At 36.8% G+C, this 27,249-nt stretch overlaps 1 protein-coding gene across 11 annotated transcripts; it reads right to left on the bottom strand.

The window, feature by feature from the left end:
* Positions 1-229: 229 nt before the first annotated feature.
* Positions 230-26,811, bottom strand: TTN7 (Structural maintenance of chromosomes (SMC) family protein). Of its 11 annotated transcripts, none has more exons than XM_088873364.1 (30): positions 26,615-26,811; positions 26,015-26,226; positions 22,291-22,364; positions 22,138-22,213; positions 21,649-21,687; positions 21,416-21,483; positions 21,249-21,320; positions 20,385-20,464; positions 20,228-20,306; positions 20,002-20,119; positions 19,740-19,915; positions 17,378-17,623; positions 17,157-17,278; positions 16,892-17,036; positions 15,501-15,673; positions 15,286-15,385; positions 14,739-14,875; positions 14,455-14,656; positions 12,200-12,287; positions 11,973-12,122; positions 10,257-10,408; positions 9,955-10,146; positions 9,690-9,873; positions 9,536-9,606; positions 9,288-9,439; positions 7,670-7,838; positions 7,413-7,559; positions 3,213-3,308; positions 1,575-1,749; positions 230-758 (listed from the first exon to the last, which is right to left on the bottom strand). In XM_088873364.1, the coding sequence occupies exons 3-30, from the start codon at positions 22,303-22,305 to the stop codon at positions 571-573; spliced, it is 3,612 nt and encodes a 1,203-aa protein (XP_088729490.1). In that variant the 5' UTR covers positions 22,306-22,364; positions 26,015-26,226; positions 26,615-26,811; the 3' UTR covers positions 230-570. The 11 variants fall into 11 exon arrangements, 6 of the variants coding, with proteins under 6 accessions (XP_088729490.1, XP_088729491.1, XP_088729492.1 ...); XM_088873365.1 differs by having other exon boundaries at positions 26,029-26,226; XM_088873366.1 differs by having other exon boundaries at positions 26,212-26,226.
* Between the last annotated feature and the right edge of the window lie 438 nt (positions 26,812-27,249).

Here is a 27,249-nt window from a genome sequence, read left to right as displayed (position 1 = left end):
TCCCCAAGGAACTAGTACCCAATAAGTTGAATCAAAGTTATTGGGTTAAAGACCTATTTTAGATAGCAAAATAGGAAGATACCATCAACATAACCTTCTCACTTAATTAAGGCCAGCTACAACAATTTTGATCCGCCATTCTGCTCTATTAGAGCCATATAAAGTAAGAAAAAATGAATAATAAAAAAGATAATAACAACTACATGGTAGCCGCAATAATCCTCTCATCTATCCAATCTTCATAGCAACTCCTCATTCAATACTATCATATCCCCATTGTAAACTTGTCCAGACAAAGTAAACATGTACATGATCACTCACAGTACATCCAACCCTAGAGATTTTTACATTAACCTAAACAAGCACATTACATGTACACGGATCAATCCAATGCTGCCAGGGACTGCACAATGATAATGCTCCACCGGCACAATCAGAAGCTATGACGCTCATTAATTGCCATGGAGATGGCTATGAAATTGCTTTCTTTCTTCTTGTATCTGAAATATTTCTCTCGACATGGATGCATCAAAACCGTTTAAGCATCTGAGGACCAAAGATAAGAGGACTTCACTCATTGTGAGTCTGGTCGTGCTCAATGAATGCAAGTGCCTCATCCTGATCGATGACACTCACACTGCTAACTCTATTTTTATGTGTGACTCCGTATATTTTATCAGCAACTTTGACCAGTTCTGGGCGGAAAGTTGTGGTTATGAACTGTGTGTTTGCTTCATCGGCTTGTCGACGGATCATATCTTTGAAATGACGTTAAGGTCATAAAGGAACACGAGAGAGAGAGAGAGAGATGCAAAATATAACTAAAAGAAAAGTTTAATCGCAAACAGTTTACGTGGAATCCGAAGTGGAATCCAAAGTAAGATACCAATCAACCAACCAACAGCTGAAGTGTAAGTTTTTTCAAAATGATGGGTGATTGACAAACCACAGAAGTTCACACCCCGAAAACAAACAGCAACTATTGTTCCGAAACGGCTCAATGTGTTTGACTGCAAATATCCCCAAAATGAAAATACAGGCGAGAACTCAAAATCTGAAAATCCTGATATTATTTTTGGGCAAAAAGATTGGTTGTTTTCCTGCACTATTTTTATCTGAAAACCTGAGCAAGACACTCATCTGTGACCACATGACACCTATGGCACCAAGTCAACTAACATGGCAAAGACATTTTCAATTTGACTGAGGAAACCACAAAGAACCGGGCAACATTCATATAATCTGAGAAAGTAACCATGTCAGTCTGTCTGTGACATGCTTCTAAGTAAATTATGGACTTGCATAAAAACTTATCTAAAATAGAACATTAAAAGAGGAATCAATTTCAAGTGTTATTATTGAAAAAAAAAAGAAAAACGAATTCCATCGCATAAAACTACAAATACTAAATGAATTTGGAATAATGAAACTATACTGTAATCCAATGCAATTGTGTAACATGGTTTTCCATGGTCCCATTGGATTATGATATAATTCCCTACAAAATAGAACCGATCACTACTTTATGTTAAGAACAGACACACACACGGACAAAAGAGGGAAATAAAGGATACTTCCAACTGCTGTCCTGTACTGAGGATCAAGGGCAGCATCAATCTCATCGAAAAGATAAAATGGAGCAGGATCACACCTCTGTATAGCAAAAATTAGGGTTAGCGCAACAACTGTTTTCTGACCTCCAGACAACTGCTTCATTGATTGAGTCTCTCCATGCCCAGTAAAGGAAACCTGCCATGGTCACAGTAAGCACAACAGAAATATGACAAAAAATTAGGAAATTGGTATTTGCACTGATACCATCTCACAAAACATAATTGAAAAATACTGTAGTAAATAATAATTTTATTAGATATAAGCCTCTTCGTGGGGGCAAATTTCATCACAAGTCACTTCAAGGAGGCCGGTCGTTTAATTGGTCTCCTTTGATTTTCTAAGTTCCTTCTCTGTGCTACTCTCCCCATATTTCTCAGGCATTCAAAAACCTTCTAGCCCAATCAAAACATCCTACTTTCTAAACATTCAAATTTCCTACCAATGTACCCCATCATAAACTAGGAAAACCAGCCCATAAAATAAATTCTATACTTCAAAAGTCACATTGCTCATGGGGGATTTCCTCTTCCAGTGTTCCCTACGTATCTTTCGCAACTTCGCCTTCTTCACCCCTTTACTGATGCTTGCTCACTCCATTCTTCGGTCTTTCAAGAGTTTCACCTTCTCACCCTCCTTTATCTTCTTCAACCTCTTTATATGGTAGAATCTCACTTTGACCATGCACAGTGTTAGCTCCACAAAAATCATTGGCGTTCATGGTACATGTAGGTATAAAGCATTAAGCATCTGCACATCATGCCAATGCTCTATACGAGTTACCACATATAACCTAGCTTTGTTACTGAATTTTAGCGCATTGATCATATCTTCGTTGTTGCATTTTTGTGCGTCTGTTGAAGAATTGAAGTATGACCAGGTTTGTCTTTGATTGGTGATGATTTATTGGGTCTACTTTGTACCTTGCACTATTTCCTTCACTGAAGACAGTCCATTGAAAGGGCCTAGAAACTTGGCCTGATACCAATTGATACGATTCCACAAGAAATATGAATGCAAAACATTACAGATGAATAACAATTTTATTAGAGAAAGCCTCTTGGAGGGGGCAAACCTCCTTAAAAGCCACTTTGCATAGGCACGTATCGTTTGCAGTTTTGTACCCATGCATCATCTTATCTGCATCCACAAATTTGCTGTTTCCGACCAAATCATGGTGGGAATATTAAAAGCAGCACGTGTTGGAATATTCCAACGTACACGAGCGCTTATAGCAAAATATAACTACAAAAGTGATCCTCAAAAATATCAGGGCAGTACCTCAAAAATTGATACATGTGCAAAAATCATAAAGTTGCTCTAGGAACTTGAAATACCAGGACAGTACCCAGAACTGTCAGCTCTTTTAAAATGATTGTTTTATCCTCAGTGATTTCACCTTTTTTCCTCACTTATTGAATATTCAGACATTAATGTCAGAGGTAAAATATGCATTTAAAAGAAGAGGGGGGAAAAGAAATAGAATGAGACTCCAAGTACCACATTGGTATTTTATATGCAGGTGTTCCAAAAACTATCCTAATTTTCCAAATAATAATAAAAAAAGAGCTATTGAATAGACAGAACATGTTCCTAAGTACCTTCACTTTTACTCCAATATACTTTTCAATTCTACCCTCGGCATCTGCATCACGAGGCCCGTCCTCTTCTTGATCGTCATCACCAAGTTCACCATCCTTGATGAGTCATAAATAAAAAACGGTTATCATTTTATCATAGAAAAAGTTTTACAGAGAATGATGGGCTGGAGAAAGTTCAGTTAATATATATCCAAGGAGAAATGAACTGCCACATCATGAAACTCAATTTCTAGCAATCCATCTTGATCCAAATTGTCACATAAAGCCCTAATAATGTAACAATGAAGATCAATCTACAAACAGGGTAATTTTTTTTTTTTTGGAACAAGTTTTTTAATCGTAATTGACCTTACCCTTCATTCAATCTTACATAAATAATATGATGGCCAGAGAACCCCAATGATAAAGAAAGATGACAGAAGCATCTGTCATCATTTGCTTCTTTTTTTTTAATGTTAATGGAAGTCTCTATCATCTTGTAAGTTTTTCCATATAAATGACAATTATATAAGGGAAGCCCAAACCACATTTATAAGCTTATCAAACAATGCCACTCCATTGACCTAAGATAGATATGATGATGCGCAAAGTGCCTCAAGTGGTCAAGGCGATGAGTATCTTCTTTGGGAGCAGCAGATTCCTCCTAATACTAGCAGATACTTCAAAGATATAAACCTTAGGAGAACTACCAAGAAGAATTAGAAGAGCAAGGCCTGCTTGGGATAATTTTCTAGCCATTTTAGAGTTATTTTCAGATATTTTTTATTATATTTCTTTGCTGGACCAGTTAGAGTGGATTCTGTACGCCCACTAGCTGACCGCTACAATAAATGCCAATGGCCCAGATTGAATCTGGGCCAATCTGACGGTCACGACCTCTTTTCTTGTTTGAATTTTAATTTTTTTTTCTATAAATCCAAATCACTTTAAATTTTAGGTATCTATTCTTCTCATCAAGGCGCACTTAATAAAAATGTTAAAAAAATAATCCTAAAAAAAGACCAAAATACCCCCAAAACTTTACAGGGGTTTCTGGTCAATTTTTTCCATGTAAAATATTTTTTTTTATATTTTTCGAAGATTCACCTATTTTTTATGTACACACGTTCCAAATTTTAGATCAATCCGATTTGTAGAAAAAAATTAAATTCAACCACTACCGGATATTCGGAATTGTCCAATCGGCCCAGATTCAATCTGGGCCGTTGGCGTTTACTGTAGCAGTACGCCCTTGGGCTGACAGGATCTTTTCCCTTTTATTTCAAGTTAAGATCATTTACTTTTAAGTTACATTTAAGTTAGGACAATTTAGTCAATTTGATGTTTGGTTAGGGGCACTATTTTTTTCATTAGTGAATAGCGGGGCATGGGGCCTTAAGGGAAGATTCACATGATCATTTTTTTTTTCTTTTTATGCGAAAAGGGGAATAAGTAAAAGGACGATGAATGAAGATGAACACAGGGTTTCTTCAAAACTCGAGGACGAGTTTTCTCGAAACTCGGGGAGATTAATGTAGGACAAATTTGTTCTTATTTTTAATTTTAATTTAATTTCAAAGGATGCATATCTTAATTTTAGTTCCAAGGTTTGTTTTTGCGGTTTTTAAGTTTTTGTCTGGACTGAGTTTTTTTTATATATATGTATTTTTAGGATATAGTTTGTTTATCAGGCGGTGAAAATATCATTACAAATTTCATTTTAAGTTAGGTAGATAAAGTAATGAATAAAGGAGGTGTCTAAGGCCCTACGGGGAGCTTCACGTAATTTATTTTAGAGGAAAGAGGAATAAGGAAAAGGACGCTTTTGCTACCTTGTTAGGATTTGAGAAAGAAACCCTAGGTTTCTTCTACTTGTTATGTGTGTTAGGCCTGAGTTGCTGATGTTTTCTATACTGCTTCAATTTTATTAATTTCATATCAAAGCTCAAGTTTTCTTTAACAACAAGGCTAGGGAACTTGATGGAGGGAAAAATTATACGTATTTTTAATTTCAATTCAATTTTAAAAGATGCATATTTTTTATTTTAGTTTTAAAGTTTAATTCTAGGGTTTTTTAGTTTCTAGGAATTCTAGGAACTTTTTAGATATTTTAATTAAAGATACGGAGTTTAGTTTCAACATTTTGATCAAAAGTTAATTGTATAGACAAAATATTGTCCAAAACAATAAATTTCAATATAAATAAGAGCATGGATGGGCTGGAGAGTCATTCATGTATTCCTCTTTAAGAAAAAAAAGGCTTTGTCTCTTAAACTCTTTAAGAAAAGAAAGACTTTGTCTTGTAAAAGAAGCCTGAAGCTTGAGCCCTAGGTAGGAGAAAACCCTAGTGTTTCTCCAAAATTGCTTGTGTTTGACTTGTTTATTGCTAATTTTATTGTTCCCTCAATTTCTCCTACATCAGAACTACAACCAAATATGAGGAAATATGATCTTTGATAAGGATCAAGATGAAGATGAGAATGTTTCGGAAGAGGATTTTGCTCATGAAGAATACATAGAGAAGGTAGCATGGGGAGGAGCAGTTAAGAGATTTAAGGCATTGGAATTATGGTAGTACAGTGAAAGCATGGTCGACTTGTAAACCGCAAATTCTGGCAATGGATCCAAAGAGTAATGAAATAGGGATAGCAGAATTTGATAAGTTTGTATCAATTCCGTACTACACATACAAGGATCCGTTTTTTGAAGATTTCTTCTTACCATAAATAATATTTGAGCCAACAAAGATCTTAGCCTACTTCAAAACTCGAGGACAAGTTTTCTCCAACTTAGGGAGATTAATGCATGACAAAGCTATTCTTATTTTTTATTTTTATTTAATTTCAAAGAATGTCTATTTTGATTTCAATTTTAGGGTTTAATTTTAGAGTTTTTAAGTTTTTTTGGGATTCAAGGATTTTTTTTAATTATATTTTCAGGAGTTGTTTAGAAAATAACTTACAATGTTGATGGAACCTTTTGTTTTATCAGAGATCAAAATGTCATTACAAATTTTGTTTTAAGTAAGAACTATTTGGTCAATTTGATGTTTGTTTAGCGACATTATTGTCTTTTGTACTTAAAAAGTAATGAACAAAAGAGGTGTGTGGGGTCCTGTCAGAAGAATCAACATGATATTCTTCATAAATAAGAGGAACAAGGAAAGGAAGCTTTTGCTCCCTTGTTAGGGTTTGAGGAAGAAACCCTAGGTTTTTTCTACTTGTTGCATGTGTTGGGCCTCAATCTCTGCTGTTTTCTATGCTTTAATTTTCGTGTATCAAGATACCATTCCTAAACCAGACCATCCAAATTACTAGTTTAACAGTTTACGCAGTAGGCTACTTGGACACAATTGTAAAAATCAGGTTGGAGAGCTTCCAACTACCAGATAGCCAGTACTTTCTTGCCAGCGTGACAAAGAAGCTCACAGTTAACACTGCACTGAAGGATGGATATCAGTGACACTCGGCAAGTCTTAGATATAAATATCAAATAAATCTTGATTCAGGGGTCTTCAAGTCACAAAATTAGTTATAAAACTAACTGTGACTTATGGGAATAAATCCATCTTATTTATCGAAGATTACAAGTCTTGCCAGTAAAACCAATGACACTCCAATCAGGTTCTAAGAATTACTATTTTTTAGGTATTATAATAAATTACTATTCGACACAAATAAGTCATAAGTAAGCCACAGTGATACATTTTCTATTGCAGATTGATTTTATTTATTGAAAATATGCTCAGAGGCTTCTCCAGAAACCAGCTCAATTCATAAAAACGCCAAATATCTTAGTAACCCTACTACTTAAAAAGCTTTTTAAAAAAATTTCATACTCAAAACGTTTCATTTCATAGATTGATCTCAGCCAGTTCTCTTAATTTTGATCACATTCTAAAATACTACATGTTACAACACTCGCAGTTTTTCTAATACAATGAACAGGTTGGTCCTGAAATATTAATAACAAGGTTTCATCCAAATCATGCATTGCAGTTCATATGCCAACAAACACATCAAATTGATCGAGCTATAAAGTTAAACCTGCTGGAGCACATCCAGCTAAGCTTGAGCATGTTCCATAAGACCATAACAAAGTGGAGAAGTGGGCGGTAAATTATACCAGGAGAATATTTGAAGTGAAAAAACAAAAACTTCTCTACAAGAGAAAACAAATCACAAAATTGCTCTCCAAAGACCTTAAGATAGAAGCACATACTTTTTTCTTCATCATCACCAAGTAACCGTGTCCACCTTGTACAAGCTCCGAAAATGCTTCTCGGAAGTTTTTGGCTACACCTTTGAAAGTGCGTTCAATAGATTCATCCTTACGCTGATCCAATGCTGTAATGAGCTCCTTGATTTTCTGAAGTAACCAGGCATAATTACATCTTGAAGAAAATACTTGCTCACTAATCCCAAAACTAGGAATGGACTTTAGGGACTTCAGAAAAGAATGACAAAATAAAAGTGTACCTCATCACCTGCATCCAGTTCAGCTTGCCTCTTCTGAAGCTCCTCTCTCTGTTCAGTGAAATTAATATATTGGTCCAATGCTTTCTTGTTGACATGACTAAACCGCTTAAGATCCTCATTGCACTTGTGTAGCATCTTATGCAACTCTTTTATACTTTTACGCTTGTACCTACTCATGATCACCCCAAACACAAAGTGTCCCAAAAATGCGTCATTTATTAAAGATTATACGACAAGAAGAAAATATTCAGGACTCAGGCTGCACCACCATGAACTTAACAAGTATGCCATCTCATGTAAAATGATGTCATAATATTATTTATGAACATGGATTCATGTAGATATGGTTCATATGACCAACATCTAAATGACAGCATTAGTAATACTTAGCTCTGAACCATAAATAATGCTAAATGCAAAGCGTTCCCCATAAGGTATATTAAAGGAGCTCTAAAAAGAAAAGAGATTCAATCCAGTATCATTTGGAACAGAATCTGGAAAAATATGCTTGGGATGACGCAATCTTCAATACTTGTTTTCTTATTCAGTTAAGTTTTTAAATAAGCAATATTTTATTCCACTTTTAGTTAAGCAAGCAGGAACCGGAATTTGATGCTTGCTTTGGTAAAAGCAGTTAGTGTAAGATTCAGGAGCAAGAGAACCTAGGAAGGAGAGCATGAAAGACATATACGTATACACATTTAAGAATGTGATTCTGCTGTCATCGATGGCAAACATGCATGCATCTATGAAAAATTTCCAGATATTGATTCTACCTCGAATAACATATCCTTTAAAAGATTAAACATCTACTTCTAATTAAACAAGCCAGACTTAACAACCCAAGAGAAATTAAAGGGAAAAGGAAAGATGCTCTCAAATAAATAAATATCCTAGCGCCAAACATTGATTTCTGTGTGGCCATTTGTGGAATACACAGACATCAAGTTTTTTGACAAGGTTCTTCGGACATTATTGTAAATCATCTTTGGCCAGTGGTCTCCACCATTTGCAGGTGCGAATGATGAAACCGCCCAATAAAATAAGGGTTGCTTTGTGGCAACAAGAATAATCTATATCCTGACAAATGTGTACACCAGCTAATGTGACTAGCCCGGGGCCAGTGCTGATACTAATTCAAGCCTTCGTTCATCACTGTCCTGAGAAATCATAGAAAAAGGACCAATACAGTGGAAGGCCATCCCCATAAGGGAAAAATAAGAGTAAAATGCTGACTTTTGTTGTTCATGAGATAAAGAGCATGTTACTCAGGAAAATATGATTGCTCGTGACCCTCTCGAACCCACTTGCACTAATAACTTAGCTACAAACATGCACTTTAGAGCATAAGGAGAAAGAGAGTCTCCCATGAAGTCACGAGTTACGAATGAAAGAGTGGGGATTGACCCAGCACAACCATGTCACGTCATAAAAGCCACAGAAGAGCAAAAGCCGTATTTCAATAAAGTGCAAAGAACAATCAAACGTAAATATAGCAAGTGAATATAAGTCATATCTAAATAAAATGCAAATATCGTAAGTGAATAAAAATACTGTTTCATTGGAATAAAATGCCAAATAACACTTTGCATAAATAGCCAAGTAGAAAAGGACATACTTTTCAAATGCATCAGATGGCAGTGAGCCCAAATCCCTAATTTTCTTCATACAATCTTCTTGTTTTGCCAGCAGAATATTCCTCTTATTCAATAATTGTTCTAGTTCTTTATTTTCATCCTGTAGGGTGCGCTCATACTTATCTTCCACAGCCTGAGAGGTTCCAAACATACACAGTAAGAAAAAGCAATGAGAACAATGTTCATGGTCCTACAACAGGCAGCTGAATTGTGGCAGGTGAAAAATTACTTTTAGTTCATCTATGGAGCTTCTGATATCCCTCAATTTTTTTGATTTGCTTTCCAGATCTCCTACAGTTCCTGCAGATGAGACCTTCAATGAGTAACAAGATATACAATGAAACTTCATAGCAAGAAAAAAGTTAAGCAAGAATAGCTCATACTTTGAAGCAGCATGGTTACATTATCAATGGATTCTGTAGCGTGTTCCAATTCTTTCTTTTTGTGATTGAGTTCCATAGACAGAGCCTCTGATTCTGCTGAATGCAGGATGGCCTCCAACTCTTTTTGTCGTCTTACAAGATTGGTCGACAGATTTGTTTCAAGCTCACCTTTCCTAGTTTCAATCTGAAAATGAAGAGAATAATCAGTAGCTCACATTTCCAAAAACAGAGGAACTGCCATGGTATATATTGCTCAAAAACAAACCTCTATACGCTTCCTTTTGCAGGCAATAAGATCTTCTTTGGATTCTGTGATTTCTGGATTCAGTCTAGAAAGCATCTCTCTCTCTTTTGGTGTCAATTGATCAATCAGATCCGTTCCCATTTCATCTTGCTTCATGGTTATGCCAACTCTAATCTGATGGATTTGATTACCAACATTTCCAAGCAATTTTTTCTGAACACATGAAAGCATGCCATCAAGATAAACCAGTTAAAATTAGTGCTCACCAGGAAAAATCCAGAGAAGCAGTCCTATGAATGGGGGAGGACATAAATGATAAATACCTTATTTTCAAGAGATTTAGAATAAGCCAGCTTCTCCTTCGTGGCATTAGAAATATCCTGTTTCAGTTGCTCAATTTCTGACCTCTGATGGTTTCTTTTAGCATCGAATTTCTGTTGTTCACTAACAATCTTAGTGATTTCCTGGTCTTTCTGTATGGATAGTTAAGGGACCATAGCTCAGTTTGGCAGAACTAGAAATGATCCATTAGTTTTGGCCACCAAGTGAAGGATGTGACAAAGCATCTAATTTGTTTACATTCCAAACGTGCACAAATGCACAGAGAGCAAATTCTCAATTGGTGAAAAAGTAACTCATAATGTCATTTTACAGCATAATGCATGTAGAGGGATGATGATACAAAGACTCCCACTATGCACTTTACTGTATCCATCTCCTTATCAGGTTAATGTGGCTTCATTTTTTACAAAGGAACTCAAGGTTATGACCAAGGCATAGAAGGTAGAGGGGCGATGCAGGGTTAGTGAAGCAGCAGATAATTTGTAAGATGGGTTAGTGTCGAAGTATGATAATGAGCACTTTGTTATGAGATTGATGTGGTCTCAGCTCCAATGAAATCGACGGTAGGGATAGTTGCTTTGGATATTAACATTGGTAGCAATTCAACGCAGGCAGAAGGTCTTGTTGCAGTTGAGGCACATTGCTTGCAGCTCGAGAAGTAGACATTACCAGTGTTCGATTGCATGAACCGGCTGCTGAAACTGGCCATGGGCCAGGTCCGGCTAACTTGGAACCGGCCCGAGCTGGGCAGGTACTGGCTAGGTAAAAAATCTGTTAAAAAAGATAAAGTTCCAAAAAAATTAACAATATAGGAAATATATGTTTAAAGTAAGATCCCTGAGTTGGACACCCAACTCGGTGATACTCGGGCTCGCCACCTTGGTGAGCATGGGTAACTCGGAAGCAGACTCACCCGATTAGTCAAACACTAGACACTACAGATGGGGGATTGAACCCCGAGGAACACACCTTTATCTTGCAAGGTGCAAGATTTTGGTCAAATTGCAGACAAAATATTGTTGAGCATGAGTCAGACTGATGCTCAAAACCCCCAGGCAAACACTTCATTAAAGGGTAATGCAAATATTTGGAATCCAGTGGGGACTATGTCAACATTTTGGGACGCAAGGCCTGACACGTGCTTAAATCAACCATTAGAATGTAAATGTAGAAATGTTCGCAGTGGTCACCAGTATAAAATCACTAAGGCCAGTCTGAATATGCAAATGTATCTACAAATTAGGGCGTGTGTACCTGTGCTTATGCCTTCAAGTCTGTGCATGCATCTATTATGTGTGTACTCCAGTATATACACGTGTGAATGTCACACCTTTAAGATTATACATCCATACAACCCATAAGAAGAGGGAAGTCCAAGAAGCTCATAGAGCCTTGTAGAAAAGCAGAATGAAACACACGAACTCTGAAACAAACACTAACAGTTACACTAGCCCAATCTCTAATGAAGAATATAATACAGACAAGCTTACATCTTAAATCTTGAACCAGTATCAAGTATTAACCTCTTTAACCAGCATAAGAGTTTGACACAACTTACACAGTATGTTTTCCTCATACATATCTAAAAAGCTGCCACTAAGCAAACAAATTCCAAAATATACTCAAAGACAAGGCAAACAAGTTGGAAAGTACTGATAATAGACATGTAATCCCAAACTATAAATAATAAAGGATATCTTGAAGAGAATTTCTGACTCTCTCTAATTCCTCTTGCTTCTCATTAACAGACTTCGTATTTTGCCGAATGATGCTCATTAACTTTAGTTTGGAACGTCTATAATCATAAAAGCCACCAGTCATGGCCCCTTTCTTGCTTACTTGGTCACCTAATTAAAGATTCTTTAAGTAGGTGAATGCTTCAAAATGTGAGCCACAAAACCGTAAAATATGCATGAGTCCAAACCTTCCAAAGTGATGCAGTCTAAACCATGTGTCTTAGCAGTCTTCGTTGCCACATCCAAATCTCGACAAACTACTGTCCGACCAAACACCTGTGATTGTAGAATTAGCCAGACGTCAAATCACAAGCACCTTTGAAAAGAGAGGAGGCACAAAAAGTTAAGATCGGTAGTTTTATAGAGCTAGCAACTTCCAAAGGTTCAGCTTTCATTTTTTAGAATTTCCTACTACATACAAAGCGTTGGCAATGGGCTGGGCAGCCCGGTCCTAAAACACTAGGGCCTCCAAGGGCAGTCTGATTTACCATGGCCTAAGGGCCAGGCCGGGCCTCAGCCAAGGACACGACATGGCTGTCGCAGGCCTGCCCTTTTTTCCTTTTTTTTTTCTTTGGGTCTATTAGGCCCTGTATGGTCCAAACTGTGCTCGGGTCAGGCTTGGGTTAGAACCTTCTCAGCCCAATCTGGTACAGCCAGGGCTAGGGCCAGAGCAGGTCTTGACCAAAAGTCAAATTCTTGAGTACCTTAAAAAAGGGAGACAAAAATGGAGCATCACATATGACTTTCATTATAATGTCAATCTCTTCTAAAGGTTCAATTGTCATACTCAAATTCATAATGAAATACAAAGGCATTTTCATAGTTATCAAATGCAGCCGCATCGAGGCAGATGCAACCATAGTTACCGGGATCTCCACCTTTGGTAAGCGATCCCTTCTAGGATCTCGATTCTATCGCTCCCAAAACGGATCTCTCAAGGATCACGATTTTTAAATTTTCGGATCTCGAACCCCACTCATTGGGATCCTGATTCCTGCTGGTAGAGATCTCGATCCCAACCTTAAAGACCAAGACAACAATCAAACTGATGATTTTCTTTGTTTATAACCAACTAGCAACACAACTATTGCTTGCTTGCTATCAATAATAATATCCCTACTTTAAAGAGTATACATAATCCTAGATTATCATATACTTTAGGGTGTAATAAGATCCCCAAAAAGTTGGGATCAAGATTCCAAAAGGTTGGAATCTCGATCCCTAACATTTGGGAATCTCGATCCCTAACATGTGCATTGTACGGACGACGTTCCCAACCATAGGGATCTTGTAACATTTCACAATCCCTCGCTCCCGATCCCGATCCTGATCCTGATCCCAATCCCAGTACTGTTCTCACTCCCGATCCCAACAACTATGGATGCAACCAATGGGATACCACATATGCAGGATTTAACCATGCGCCTGCACAATGGGCACATCACAAAATGTGCTATGAACCTGCATATTAGGGTGGCTGCTTATAGGTGGAAACAAGCCCACAAGCAAAGACATTTGAGTCGTTCCCCCCCCACCCCAAAAAAAGAAAAAAAAAACCCACAACCCAAAAAGAAAGAAAACTCAGCACAATTCTTTTTCATGGTTCTCAGGGGATTACAACATTAACATTGTAAATCAATTTTTTTTAATCAAAATCAACAAAACAGACCATGTTGGTGCCGTATTGGATTTTTGGTCTGAAGTACTAGACACCCAAGGCATGTACTAGATAAGTGCCGGTGTCTATGTAACACTGGTTTTGTGATGATGGCGAGCCTCAGCTACAAGCAAATTCTGTTACTTCTTATCAAGCTATTAAGCAATCAGTGACCTGGATACTATGTTAAAAAATCTATTATCACATAAACCACATATTCATGTTATTCTTTACATTCTCATATTTTTTAATGAACTTTTTATATTTATTAACTACATAGGAGATGATACGCGCATCAAGCCGCATAGCGCCTCGAGTCCACAGCGCGCCTTTGATAACACTGCCACATTTTCCAGGAATCCACTTAAGCCTCCTAAAACCCATTTGGTAAAACCAATGAAATCAACAAAGACATATTCCACTGTATGCAAATGCCTCTCTCCTTATCCAATACACACCTAAATGAACGACCCCTATACCATCGTATGTTGGCCTGCCATATGCAGCAGATTGCCACTCGCATGGGACTAGATGTTGAGTAAGACCCTCATTCAGTGAATATTTGGTATAAATTTGTGTTTATGCGTGTACAGGTATGCGTGTTAACATTAAAAAACTTGCATCTAGAAGATATTTACGCTACATAAAATACTTCACTATACTCACAGATGCATGCATTACAATGAGCATATTGCACTAGCTAGAAGTTCAGTATGGAATTTGCACAAACAGCAGTAGATTGAAAGATAAGTTGAATTAAGAAGATTCCTTCATAATTCATCTAACCTGTTTAAAAGCTGGTTTAAAACGGTCAGAGTATTTCATCCTGTCTAACAGTGGTATCACTTCAGAACTCTTAGGGATTGTTACGTGTGGAGCCCTCACACGGTTTAGAGGAATAAAAGTAACCCGGCCACCTTTTTCAGCACTTAGGTACCGGATTATTCTGGTTGATATCTCATCCGTTTCAACGACCACATGAAATAAGCTGTACAACAACATATGTTTGGCTTTAAATATGAATTAAAAAACTTTACACACAAGAATACCAAAAAATTGCAGTTACACACCTGTTTCCTGCAGTAACTTCTACTGCAGTAAAGAATTTTTCATCACAATCTAGCAACTCAAAAATTGGACCAAATACTCCAGAGATATTATGAGTCTGACAGATTCTTCGAACAGAGTTGAGTCCCCTTCTGATATCCTGAATGCTAAAAAGTGATGCTTCAGTAAATCTAAGCCAAATGGCACAAACTCATTGCTTATATTTACAAAGAATTAGCAATAAATACTTGATGTTTATATATTTTCACTCATCATATGCATCAGAATAAAAGATTGCTCAAATTTGATCGGTCGATATTACTAGCATTGCACCTGAATTCTGTTTATATTGAATTACTATTTCCTAAATTTGGGCAAATGCGGAATAGACTACATAGCACGCATATATGAAGCATGTAAAAGGATGTAATACATTATTCACTTGGAATTATTCATTATTTTAGGGGAATTCTCTTGTCAAGAAAATATAGTAGGAAACATTCCTCAAAATTTCAGCAAATAACAGTATTTACTATATAAACAAAGATAAGAAAAAAGTCGAGCAGTCACCCCAGGAGCAGCATGATCAAGACTCTTTTCTGCCTTCACAACTTCAGCTTTTAATTTATCAATTTCAGCAGCTAGGTCACTTTCCTTCTTCCAAAGAAGCCTACAACAATTAATTGTATAAATTAGAGTACGACAACTCTAGAAGTGATTCTTTCACTAGTGAAAAACAAGTGCAAAAGAATGGAAAGCAATAAAAAAAAATCACAGCACCATACTTTCGAGCATCTTGTAATTTGTCCCTTTCTGTCTTGAAACCATCATATTCTTTGAGGGAGTCAGAAATGAGAGCTTCTTGCTGTTCCAAGTCAGCCGAACGCTCCTTCGCAGTTCTATCCAGTTCTTCTATCTTTTTATTGAGTTGTTCGATTTCCTTTTGCAGATTGTCCTCCTGACAACAGATATTAATCTATATGAGCATCCAGGATAACATTCAATGCCAAAAAAAGGTCCTAAAAATTCCATGATCTATCTTTAAAGAAACACAGACGCATTATGTAAAAAAAAATGTGATAATGAGAAAAGCACTCATCTGAGAAATCAGAGTATAATATATCAAATATGACATTAGAAGTCTCACCAAGGACAAATGTAAAAAATAGAAATTTTCCTGATTTGCATGCCATCCTTGCAAGGGCCATACTAAACCCTTAGACAGGAAAAAAGTTGAGGCCTCATTTAGTTAACAGAAGCATAAAAGCATTAGCCATGTATCAGTGCATATACGAACATGACTTCTCTCAATGACAAGGCAACTATTGTCAACTTTCAAAATGGTAGGAACATGTGAATTTAAAGAAAGGTGGAGAAAAATATCCCACATCTAGCTATGCAATCATGATGATTCTCAAACTCATTTAAAAATGTTATAAAGCTTCAAAAATAGAGAAAATGGGCACACTTTCTTGCATGGAAACTGCACACCAACACATATTACCTGTACGAAGTTTCTAGGACTATATGCCATGTAATGACAATTAAAGAATAACCGTTCAGAAACAAAAAACAAAGCCAAGCAGTAAAATAACAAGAAAAGCTTGAAGTGTCCAGATAAAAGTAAAGTAGTCAGAGAACTAACAGCAACGCTTATATCGTTTCCTTAAGCTACATTTCAAATTTGTCCAGGGCATTCAATGGTTAAATCATAGGAAATTTATCAAATCATACCTAAAAGTTGAAGTATTTAACATCACTCATCTCTTGGGATCTAATTTCAAATAGCCCATCATTCATTTGATCAGCCATCAAATTGCACACCATTATGGGTTTTGAAATTTATCAGATATCACCAGTGGTGAAATATTAAATAGTTCAACTTTTAGGGATCATTTGATAAATCTCCCTTAAATAATTTGACAAAGTATCTAAACAAAAGCTAATATCTACCCAAATCAACACACATAAGTTTCAAGGATAATACTGTTTAGCATTAATGGTTTTCGATGAGATAGATGGCACCAATAAAAGAGTCCACTTGAACAAGCTGTGCCAGAAGGGAAGTTTCACTCCACCAAAATAGACTCACAGACACACACGCACCCATGCACGCGCACAGACACAGCGTGTGTGTGTGCAGAAGTTATATGGAGAAAGAAAACCTCACATATACCTGACCAGTATTAGATCTGAGTACACGCTGAAGGTCATCAATTTCTTTCTGAAGCCATTTGTCTCTAGAGGCCTTGCTTGAAAACTGAGTTGCGCGACCCTGCTTTTGGTACAAAATACTGAGCTGCTTTTCACGGTCCATTATTCTACAACCCCAAAGAGATAAAATGAGAAAGGAACCCAATAGATATTCATAACATGAGTTTTCAACACATAAACAATGAACATAAGGCTGCTAAACACATAAAACTATGACTAAACCTAACCCTTTTTTTATCTTTTCTTCTTCCATCACTTGCTTCTCATGTAAAGGTCTGATCTCTTCCAGTTCCATCCTTGAGTTCTGAATTTCTTCCTCCAAACCCTTCAAAGCCCGCTCAGCCTCTTGCTAAAGGAGCCATAAGTTTGCATCCATCATTTATTTGAAAGACAAATAGTGGTTTTGAAATCTCATATACAAATACAACCAAACTAAATCAAAACATACCTTCATCCTATTATCCCCACCAATTTTTTCTTCCAAATCTTTGACATCAAGTTCAATTTGCGCATGCATCTTGAGTGCTTCAGTATGTTGATTCTCAACTGTGGCTTTCTCATTTTTCAAAGCTTGAGCTTCTCTTATTAAAACTTTAAATTCTTTCTCCAATAATTTGATGCGTTCATGAGATTCCAGTACTCTATTGTACATGTTTGTTGAATTTTCAGAAACCTTAGTCCGAGCCTCTTCCACCTGCAATGGGGGAAAATGAGGTTGGCCAAATCAACTCAAAATACAAATAAATTATCTGCAGGAAAACATGATTGTTTTAATTGTGTTAAGCTATGTCCCAAAAGTCAGGCCCATGTCCGACTCAGACCCACTGAAAACACGAATCGAATCAGCAATTCCAAACCGAATCAACTGATTCGGAATGATTTGGAGGAAAATATAGAAAAATCAAAAAAAAAAAAAGGAAGGAAAGATCATGGTTTCAAACAATAAATCATTTAAATCAGGGCAAAAAAAAAAGATTAAATAGGGGCAAAAAGAGAAAGATTAAATTGGGGCAAAAAAAAGCTATTAAATCAAAAAACAATTTCAAGAACAAGCACTAGCTCTTTTTTAATCAAGACTTGAAAAGGAACGAGATTTAAGAGCACATCCCCCATAATTTCTGTACAGCCCATTCGAATTTCCATTTTTATAAACATACCCTTTTTTATTTTATTTTTATTTTAAACAATTCCCCCACATTTTTTATTTTTGACAAAATTGCCCCTACTTTGGACCTTGAAGTCCGAAATTTATTTTATTCTCGAAAAAATTAAGCCAAAAACAAACCATGGACTTTGAAGGTACGAAGCTTAACTTGTCCCAAAAAAATATAAAAAAACTTAAAAATAAAACGAAAAAGGTCTAAAGTTTACCTTCAGAAACAAGTTATTAGTTAAGTTTGATTTCGAAACTTTAGACCTTTAAGATCTGAAGTTTCTTCTTGAAGGTAAACTTAGGACAATCAAGGTCTGAATTTTTCTTTTTTTGGGCAATAAATTTGAACTTTGGACCTTCAATCTCCGGAGTAAAAGCAACTGGGTCAAACATAAAATTAAAATAAAATAAAATAAAGGTATGAAAGTACCCCAAATTTGAACTTTTGATTGCAAATTGGGCTTTGATCCAAAGGAAGAAAATTATGAAAGACTGCTCTTCCATCATTTTTTATGAAAGGGAGGTTTTCCAAAAATGAACCCATTTTAACACTAAAAAATAGCTGCGTGGAAGGCTGCCCTTCCACTTTACAGCTTCCGCACAATAATATCAAACATGGAAGTGGGACATTTAACTCCCACTTCCAGAAACTCCCATTTATCAGACACCCCTTAGGTATTGTTTGAAGAGAAACGATCAAAAATGAGGGAGAACAGATCAAAACGGCGAATGGAGCATTAAAGGGGGTAAAAGTGAGTTAATAATAAAGACAAGAAATCACTCAATTTTCCAAAAATCAGTTTATTCCCTGTTTTAACCAATTAAAATCGGCCCTTTCACTATAGCAAAAAGGGACGATTTCAGGCCAATGACTTTCTAGATACTGGTTTTAGTGTACAAGGACATATTTTTATTTTGGGATAGCACGCAAAATTTGAATTTATACAGTTTCACAGAACGCATTCCTGGAAAGAGATAAATAATGTACAGCCTGAGGCAGATGGCCTAGCGAGTACCTGGCACCTCATGCCCAAGCACCAGTCTATGATTTGGTTCTAATGACTAGGTCTTTGCTACAGCTGCAAAATTTAGGTTGTTGATTAGGTGTGAATGGGGAGGACTCACCAATCAGTTTCTGTTAATGGTGAGATCTTTGCTATGGCTGATGAATTAGGGTTGTTAATGGTGAGATTGCTGTGATACCTACCAGGTCCCAAATCAACATTGGTCTGTGAGAAATTCTAAATCTGAAGAACTAGGGTTTCAGTTGGCATCAATGGTAAGGTCTCTGTTAATAATTAATGCTGAAGAATTAGGATTCATTGTTAATGGTGAGATCTATGACATAAACAAAATGGCTGAGGAATTACTGTTTCAATTCAGTGCAAAAGTGAAGACTCCATTAGAAGTAAGGGTGGTGAAAAAGAAATGGGGCAGTCAAGACCAAGCCAGGGGATCTCGATGAATACACCTCCATGCTTCTGGTTTGAGTACGCCTACGTGCCACACCGGTGTTCTACTAAGCGCAAGGCCCATGAAGCAGGAAGAATAATGAAGAACCAGAATGCAACTGCTAAAAGAGAATGACGAACTAAATGAAAGCCTAAAAATTGCACCACCCTGCCAAATTTTTAGTTCAAATGACGAAGATACCAACCTCCACTATTTTCTGCCTAGCGTCATGGAGTTCCTTGTCAAAAATGGCATATTCAAGGGATCTTCGCTGCTTGTCAAGCTGTTGGTATTGTTTTAACTCCTCTTTCTCTTCATCCAACTCTTTCAATCTCTCTTCTATATACTGAACAACTTGAATTATTTGCTTCCGCTTATTACCTGTGTTAAGGAAAAAAAGATTTCATATATCAAAGGACAAATTGTAGTGAAGAATCGAAGAGGTTTTATAGAGAGCAAGAACTCACTTGTTTCTTGCATTATTTTCATACTCTCTCGACGACGCTCCTCATAAACCCGAGTACCACCAATTTCCTTCAAGAGATCCAGCCTTTCTGAATCTTTCATTAATGTCAATGAAGCAATCTGGATATAAAGTTCAATTTGTCCTATTACTTTCACAAAAGAATGGCAATAATAGCATTTCAAATACAAGTGAATTTTCAAAATTCGAAAATATCACAAAAGAGGTACCTTTCCCTGTTGTACAACATAGTATGGGTTAGAACGAGAAAAACCAGCACTTTCCAGGAGATTCATGACTTCTGTTTTCCTGCATATAACTCCACATATATATAAGATAAGAAGTGAGAAAGCAAATCAGAAGTAAACTAGAGAAAATATAACTTACGTAATATGCTTTTTATCCAGGAAGTATTCATCTTTTTTCAGGCCAATTGTTCTCCGCAAGTGCACCTCTTCCTTGTCAACCTATGACATAGATAACCACAAATCACAATATAGTCATCTGTAGAAAGAAATACTTCTACTTAAGTAGATCAGTGAGATCCCACAAGAGACATTGGATACGCAAATGTTCCAGAGTTCCGACAATGGACAATCAAAAAATGATTCTTTTCTTATTCCAAAAACTCACTAAAAACAATTCATCATCACTAGCTTCTTTTTATCATTGTTAGCCATAGCTCATTACTTGCCAACATTCGCAGTGCAGTAAAAAAAAAATCTTGTATTTACTGACATGTCCACATTCGTTTAGCTCAACCGGAAGTAGACAAAATTTGAACCATAGTTTCAAAACCCAGATACATGTGGTGGCTAGCACACCCCACAGATCCATGTTGAATCGCCAATATGGATTAGTCCAAATTGGCAATCCAGAAAAATATTAGAAAATAAAAGAAAACCGGGATTTCTTTTTCTTTTTCTTTTTTTTTTTGTGTGTGTGTTGGGGGGGGGGGGGGGGGGGGGGGGGGGATTCGGGCATGGATACCTTCCTGAACCGGTTTGATCTAAGCCAATTCCAGATCCGGGACACTGGGTTTTAAAACACTGATTTGCACCATATGCTTAATTTTGGAAATTTTCTAAAACACAAAATTTATCAATTACAGAAGTGTATGAGTTTGGTGCATTTCAAATATATTCTACCAAGCACAGCTTACTAAAGATCAATTATTGCCATTACAAATAGTATATCAGTGTAAGATAACCTTGTAAAAGACAGAAGAAAGACGCAAAACCAAAGACTTACTGGGATGCGATTGTCAGAATTATCGATAACTATCTCCACGAATGCAGACATAACTTGGTGACCTGCACCTTCCTGTTCCATTAATAAACAACATGCTAATCAAGGCACAGAACCCATAAGAAGATATTCTGGCAGTAAAACACAACTGACAGAGAAAGGAAACATACATGAAGCAGTGCATGTCTATCTTCAGTTCGCAAGTTATGGAAGAGGTCACTAAGGACAAATCGTATTGCTGTACGTGTATCAGAGATCACAAATCAGAATACAAACTGAATCAATAAATGAAAATGAATCACCATTACGAATTCAGACATACAAACAGATATCTATTGTTACCAATCCCTAGTGTACACAAACTGCAAACCATGATGAATCCTAATGCCAATAACTTTCTTACCATGAAAAAAGTTTGTTTTGCCAGATCCATTAGCACCAACTGCATAATAAACACAAGACACGAATCAAGCAAACAACAAAAGAATGAAACAAAAAGAGGCCAATAATAGGAGTATTACATCCGTCAGCACCAACTATAATAGAAAAACAAACCATTAATCACGTAAACAAATAATAAAACAACAATATTAGTTATATTACAGAAAATGATCGCCCAATAATCTTGTAACGAAGCTCTAGTGAAGCATTGAATGATTGACCAGTTCGGGAACAGCACCAAACACTTTCCTAACTTTATTGGAAAAATCATAATATGTGGCGAAAACATGACTAAGAAGAACATCTAAAGGACATAAAAGTTAGTTTCATTATACATTGGAACATACACATTTAGCAAATGCTGAAACCAGTAAATTACAAGGGTATTATTTGGATTGGAACAACAAAAGGTCATTTGCAACTCCTCAATCAAAAGTTTAGAAAGTATTACCAACACAATTAACCTTTGGACTGAACGGCTCTGTGGCAACCTGTTCCTTGTAACTTTTAAATCCTTCGATGATTACCTGATAAGGGGTTCACAAGACAGACAAAATTATTCTGATCATGAAATGAAATAATGAAATTCAATGGATGTAAATACCTGTTTTATGTACATCGCTGGGGAAGAGAGTAAAGTCCAGGTGCAACTGATGATATTAGATAATTATCTTCTCTCTGGGGCAAAGGAAGAAAATGGGTGACCAATGTTAGCTGATGAAGTTGACAGAATAAAGCAGGTGCTCAACTGAAATAAGTATTATTAATGACCCGTGGCCCATCGCCATAAATAAGTGAGACCATAGAGAATGACACTTTTTCTTCTGTTTCTTTTTCCATTGCCTTTTCCTCCTTCGATTTACATATGATTGATTAAAATTTACAAGTAAGATTTTGTCTTCCAATTCCAGCTGAAATTCAGTTCTGCTCCATAGCCAAAACAATTGCACAGTGTAACAGCAAAGATACCACCAAAAATCATCCAGCACCCTCTAATCTGATTCCAGAAGGATTAACAAAAGGTTAAAATTATGAAAACAATAGCACTTTTGAGAAATCGTTACAATTGTGACCAAAATGAGCAAAACTCAGCTAGAATTGTGGCCATTTTGATGGGATTCCACCCTGTTTCACGCACTATGCATTGTGATATTGGAAAGGTTGATTTTTGGTTCACTTTTGTATTTCATTAGCTGACAAAAAACTATTTAAATTAAGATCTTGACCAAAATTCAGGTTTGCATTAGGAAAAACTAAAACCAAAATTAAAATTTCAAACCTAGTCACAGGTTCTACAGGTCAGTCATGTTTGCTACATTCATAGAGCAGTAAATGCCTTGTGAACTCAAACGCTGGACTTTGGAGCTTCATTAGTCAGTATGAGAGGTTCAGCCTCTTGGCTTAGTGGTCATAGAATAAGGGCCTGAACATGATGTCTAAGGTTTTAACTACAACTTGTATGCCTAGAAAAATTAAGCCCCCTAGACTATTCACAGATACTCTCCTCATATTCACCAAATGCATCATATAAGAAACACAAATAAATAACATTTCTAAGTAGATATGGTATTCCTGAACGATGCTTAAAGGTACAATCTTGAGCTAAGATTTTATGTTAAAGCAGGACAAGAAAAAAAATTCAACGCCACCCTCCACCCCCCCCCCCCCCCCAAAAAAAAAAAAAAAAAAACCACCCTTCCTCCAATATACTTCTGACTACAGAAAAAGAAACTGCATAAATCTAAACCCCTTCCCATAATCTCTCTCTCTCTCTGTCTTGCTGTCACTTTTTCTCTATATATCCCCCTGTTCCCCCCCCCCCCCCCCCCCCCCCTCCCTCTCTCAAATCTCTGTTCATTTGCCTTCTATCGTAGCAATTTCCATGTCCTTCCTCTCACTGCATCTCATGTGCTCATTTACCCAAATATATCTTTACAATTTCTAGAGTCCTTAAGTGGTTTACATTCCCCGTTTTATGTTGCACTGCCCAATTTTGTTTAGAAAAATTACAATCAGTGATGTTCATAAGCCTTCTACTATTCTACAATTTTTTTTATTTTTTTTGGGCTTAGTTTTTGGTGAAATCATACTTCATGTTACACTCTGTGCTCTATAAATGGTTATATGAGTGCTGATTCATTTTATGTGGCTGCAAAATTGAGCAGTGAATAGTATTGGGTAGTTGTGTGATCATGTGTGTTGTTTGTTTACATTTAATTTCTGATCGACTTGGTAAAATTGACCTCCAAATAATCAAAATACTCTGTATATGAGTAGATACCCATGTTTTCACATGTTCATTGCTTGTCAATACTTATTATACACAGCATATTCATAGATTTCATTTCACTTTTTAGTAGTTTGTAAATCCAGTTTTTATGCATAATGACGTCAAGGGAACTTCAATGAACTTAAGTTTTGATTTGCAATTAAGACGTTTCTTCAGTTGTTTCTTATCAACATATAATTACTCTTGCAAATTAATGATTCACATGATTCTTTCTACTTTTAATTTTGGACCTCTAAACACCTTCACATACTTCAGATCGTGTTCTATTCAAACCACAGTCCACACTCTCAAGGAGCCAAAGCCATTCAATAAGATAGCACAGTTGATTCTTCTAAAACCTTGGATACTGAAAACTTCAAGAGTTTCTTGGATCACATGTAATTCTCTTTCATAGCTACTCCCACTCCATGAAGAGTTCCTTTTAAATTCACAGCCACTTTAACCTTTTTTTTTTTTTTTTGATAATGGACCTCACACTGATGCATGCATTCTACAAAGTGAGGCATAATTAACAGACAGATCCGATATAGCCGCTTTTATATAATTCTAAAGAATCTAACCCCTCTAGCTATTATTCTACCATTACTCTCTCAAACACCAGATATCACAATAGCTATTAGGAATCCCCATGTAAGGGAAACCAAGATGCCAATATAGTTCAAATAATTCTATTTCAATTCTAATGATTGTGGTACATTTCTATGAATTTGAATAGGTCATGGAAGTTCTCCTAATCATTCTTTCATGATAATACATGTCGCGAAAAATATTGAAGGGTGATCCATAAGAATCAGTTCTGACTAGAGAAAAAAATTAGGGAGTTAGTTTTCAATTTTCTCATGAGGAATCATCAGTTTCAGATAAATATTAATAGTGTAGATAGAAATCATTCAACTTGCAGCTCCAATCCAATTTGAATACAAACTCAGTACGGTGTTTTAAAAAGTGGACCGCCCAACGCCTGGTCCAGAAGGCCTGGGCGCATCGCCCAGGCTTATCCCTATGCGCCCACCTAGGCACCCGGGAACCCGCCTAGGCGCCCGCCCCGCCCAGGGGTGGAAATGCCCCTCATTGAGGGTATTTTGAGTCATTTTGTAATACTAAAGGGGTAAAATTGTGGGATTTAGGTTCATTTGAAACCTAAAAATCATTGAAGCCTATTTTAGAGAGAGAAACCCCAAAAAAAAAATTCTACTAGGCCTCCCAGGTTCTGGGCGTCCGCCAAGGCACTGGGCGGCCTAGACCCCCCTAACTGCCTAGGTGCCGCGTAGTGCTTTTTGAAACACTGACTCAGTAATAGCGATATATAAAAGCTGGACTGGTATCATCTCTACAATAAAAAATAGAACAAATACTTCCTTTTCAATTAAATTATTTAGACAGTGATAAGACGAGGCTTAAGAACATATTAACTACAAATCAAGACATGAGTACATAAAAGATGCCTTAGACGCAACTATGTGCAATAACCTACAAAATATTTAAAAAAAAAAAAAAAATCTAAAACTACTCCATTGATAATAAATACACTTAAATTCAATGTAAACACCTAAGAAGCAATTCAAATGGAGAATACATGCGGTTATACTCATTTGACAAGCAATAGAGAAGTGAAAGACATAGGATTCTACTCAAACACAATATATTTTTAGTAATGTGAAGTTCAATATCACCAAGTTGGTCAATCTTTAAATCTAAATAGACAGAGAGATGCCACCCAGTACTATTCATTATTCAACAATAAAACCGCAGTCATATGAACAAGCAGTCACCCATAACCCATGTCAAACATATGATGTTAAGTTGGTAACACAAAGTATGCAGTTGCAACAAATGAAAAGACCATCCAGTAGCACATGGCTGTTAAACACCACTGAGTACCCTGATTCTTCAAAGCATAGTTTCACAATGCGACACAAAATGGGGAGCTTAAACCACTCTCCAGAGTCCAGATATATATTACCAAAAATACTGAGTAAATGGACACATCGATACTGAAACCCTGAAAGTTGTATATGAACCTAAAGAGGATGTTTACATGTGGTTTTGCACCTTTAAGGTGATCTCTAAAGCAGGTTTCGTGCTCTATGATCCATGAATCGCGACACAAAACCATGAAGTTAAGAATTCCCAATCATATGGAATTCAAATCACATTCAATGGAAACCATGTTCCCGAACTTAAAAAGCAAGAGAATCTGGAGGTCTTGAAGTAAGATGGGACAAGAGAATTTACATGGAGAGGAAGATCCTGAAAATTGCCAGGATAGGCATCAAATGGAGAGAGAGAGAGAGAAAAAGGGGGCGGAATGAGAAAGCAATTAAGGTAAAAATAAAGAAAAATGAAGGGAAAGATAGATAGGAGAGGAGAGAGAGTGTGCGCGTGCGTTTCATAGAAAATTAGAGAAAAGGAGAGAAGGTGAGAGATGGGTAGATAAGAAATTCATGACAGACGGGAAACAAGAGAGAGAGAGACAGAGTGGAGCAAGCAACAAGTGCGAGGAAGTGAGCTTAAAGTGACAGAGATAGACAGATAGAGAGAGAGGAGGACATGAAGAGAGAGAGAGAGCCAGGGGGGGAGAGAAGGGAGCTTAAAAATGATAAGAGAAAAAGAATAACAAACAGACAGAGAAGCTCACATCTGCAGAGCTAGGGTACAGCGAACACCGAGTTGAGAAAACAGCTTCAAGCCGGTTTTCGATCCAGAAATTTCAAGCAAACGGAACAGGTCTCGTTCTTTCCCTCTATCGCTTTCTCTCCCTGAAACACAGTTCACAACCCCTCTCTCTCTACTTTCTCAGTCGGTCAGTCCCTCTCTCTCTACTTCCTCTCTTTCTCTCTCTACTTTTTACCCAAATGTATTTTAAAAGCAGGAGGAGCGTATGGAGTTACACACTTGTAATTCCTGGTTTTTTTAGTTACTATTTTTAATTCTGGAAAAATTGGGCGGGGGCGGGAATCGTCCTCCTTAAGCCTCGGATACGAGCGATGCTTCAATTTTAATTATCAGAATTTTATTTTTGCGAATATAAAATAAAATTTCATTTCAGGGCCCAAATGTCGTGAGATCCCATGGGTTCACATTGTCTATTGAGTCCATCAGGTAAAACCCGATTGAGATTATTTTTAGGACCCCATCATGGGAAGCGGACCTGGACCCGACCAGAGACCCAACGTTCGGACCCGACATAGGTCCATGTATGGGTCCAATAATTGGACCCGTTGGTTTAGGTCCACACTATTTGGGTCCATGCTGACCAGACTCCAAATAGTT

The sequence above is a fragment of the Amborella trichopoda genome, chromosome 8, assembly GCF_054954075.1.
Source record: "Amborella trichopoda isolate Santa Cruz 75 chromosome 8, AtrichopodaSantaCruz75HAP2 v2.0, whole genome shotgun sequence".
Classification (NCBI taxonomy): domain Eukaryota; kingdom Viridiplantae; phylum Streptophyta; class Magnoliopsida; order Amborellales; family Amborellaceae; genus Amborella; species Amborella trichopoda.
This window is presented reverse-complemented; position numbering and strand designations above follow the sequence as displayed.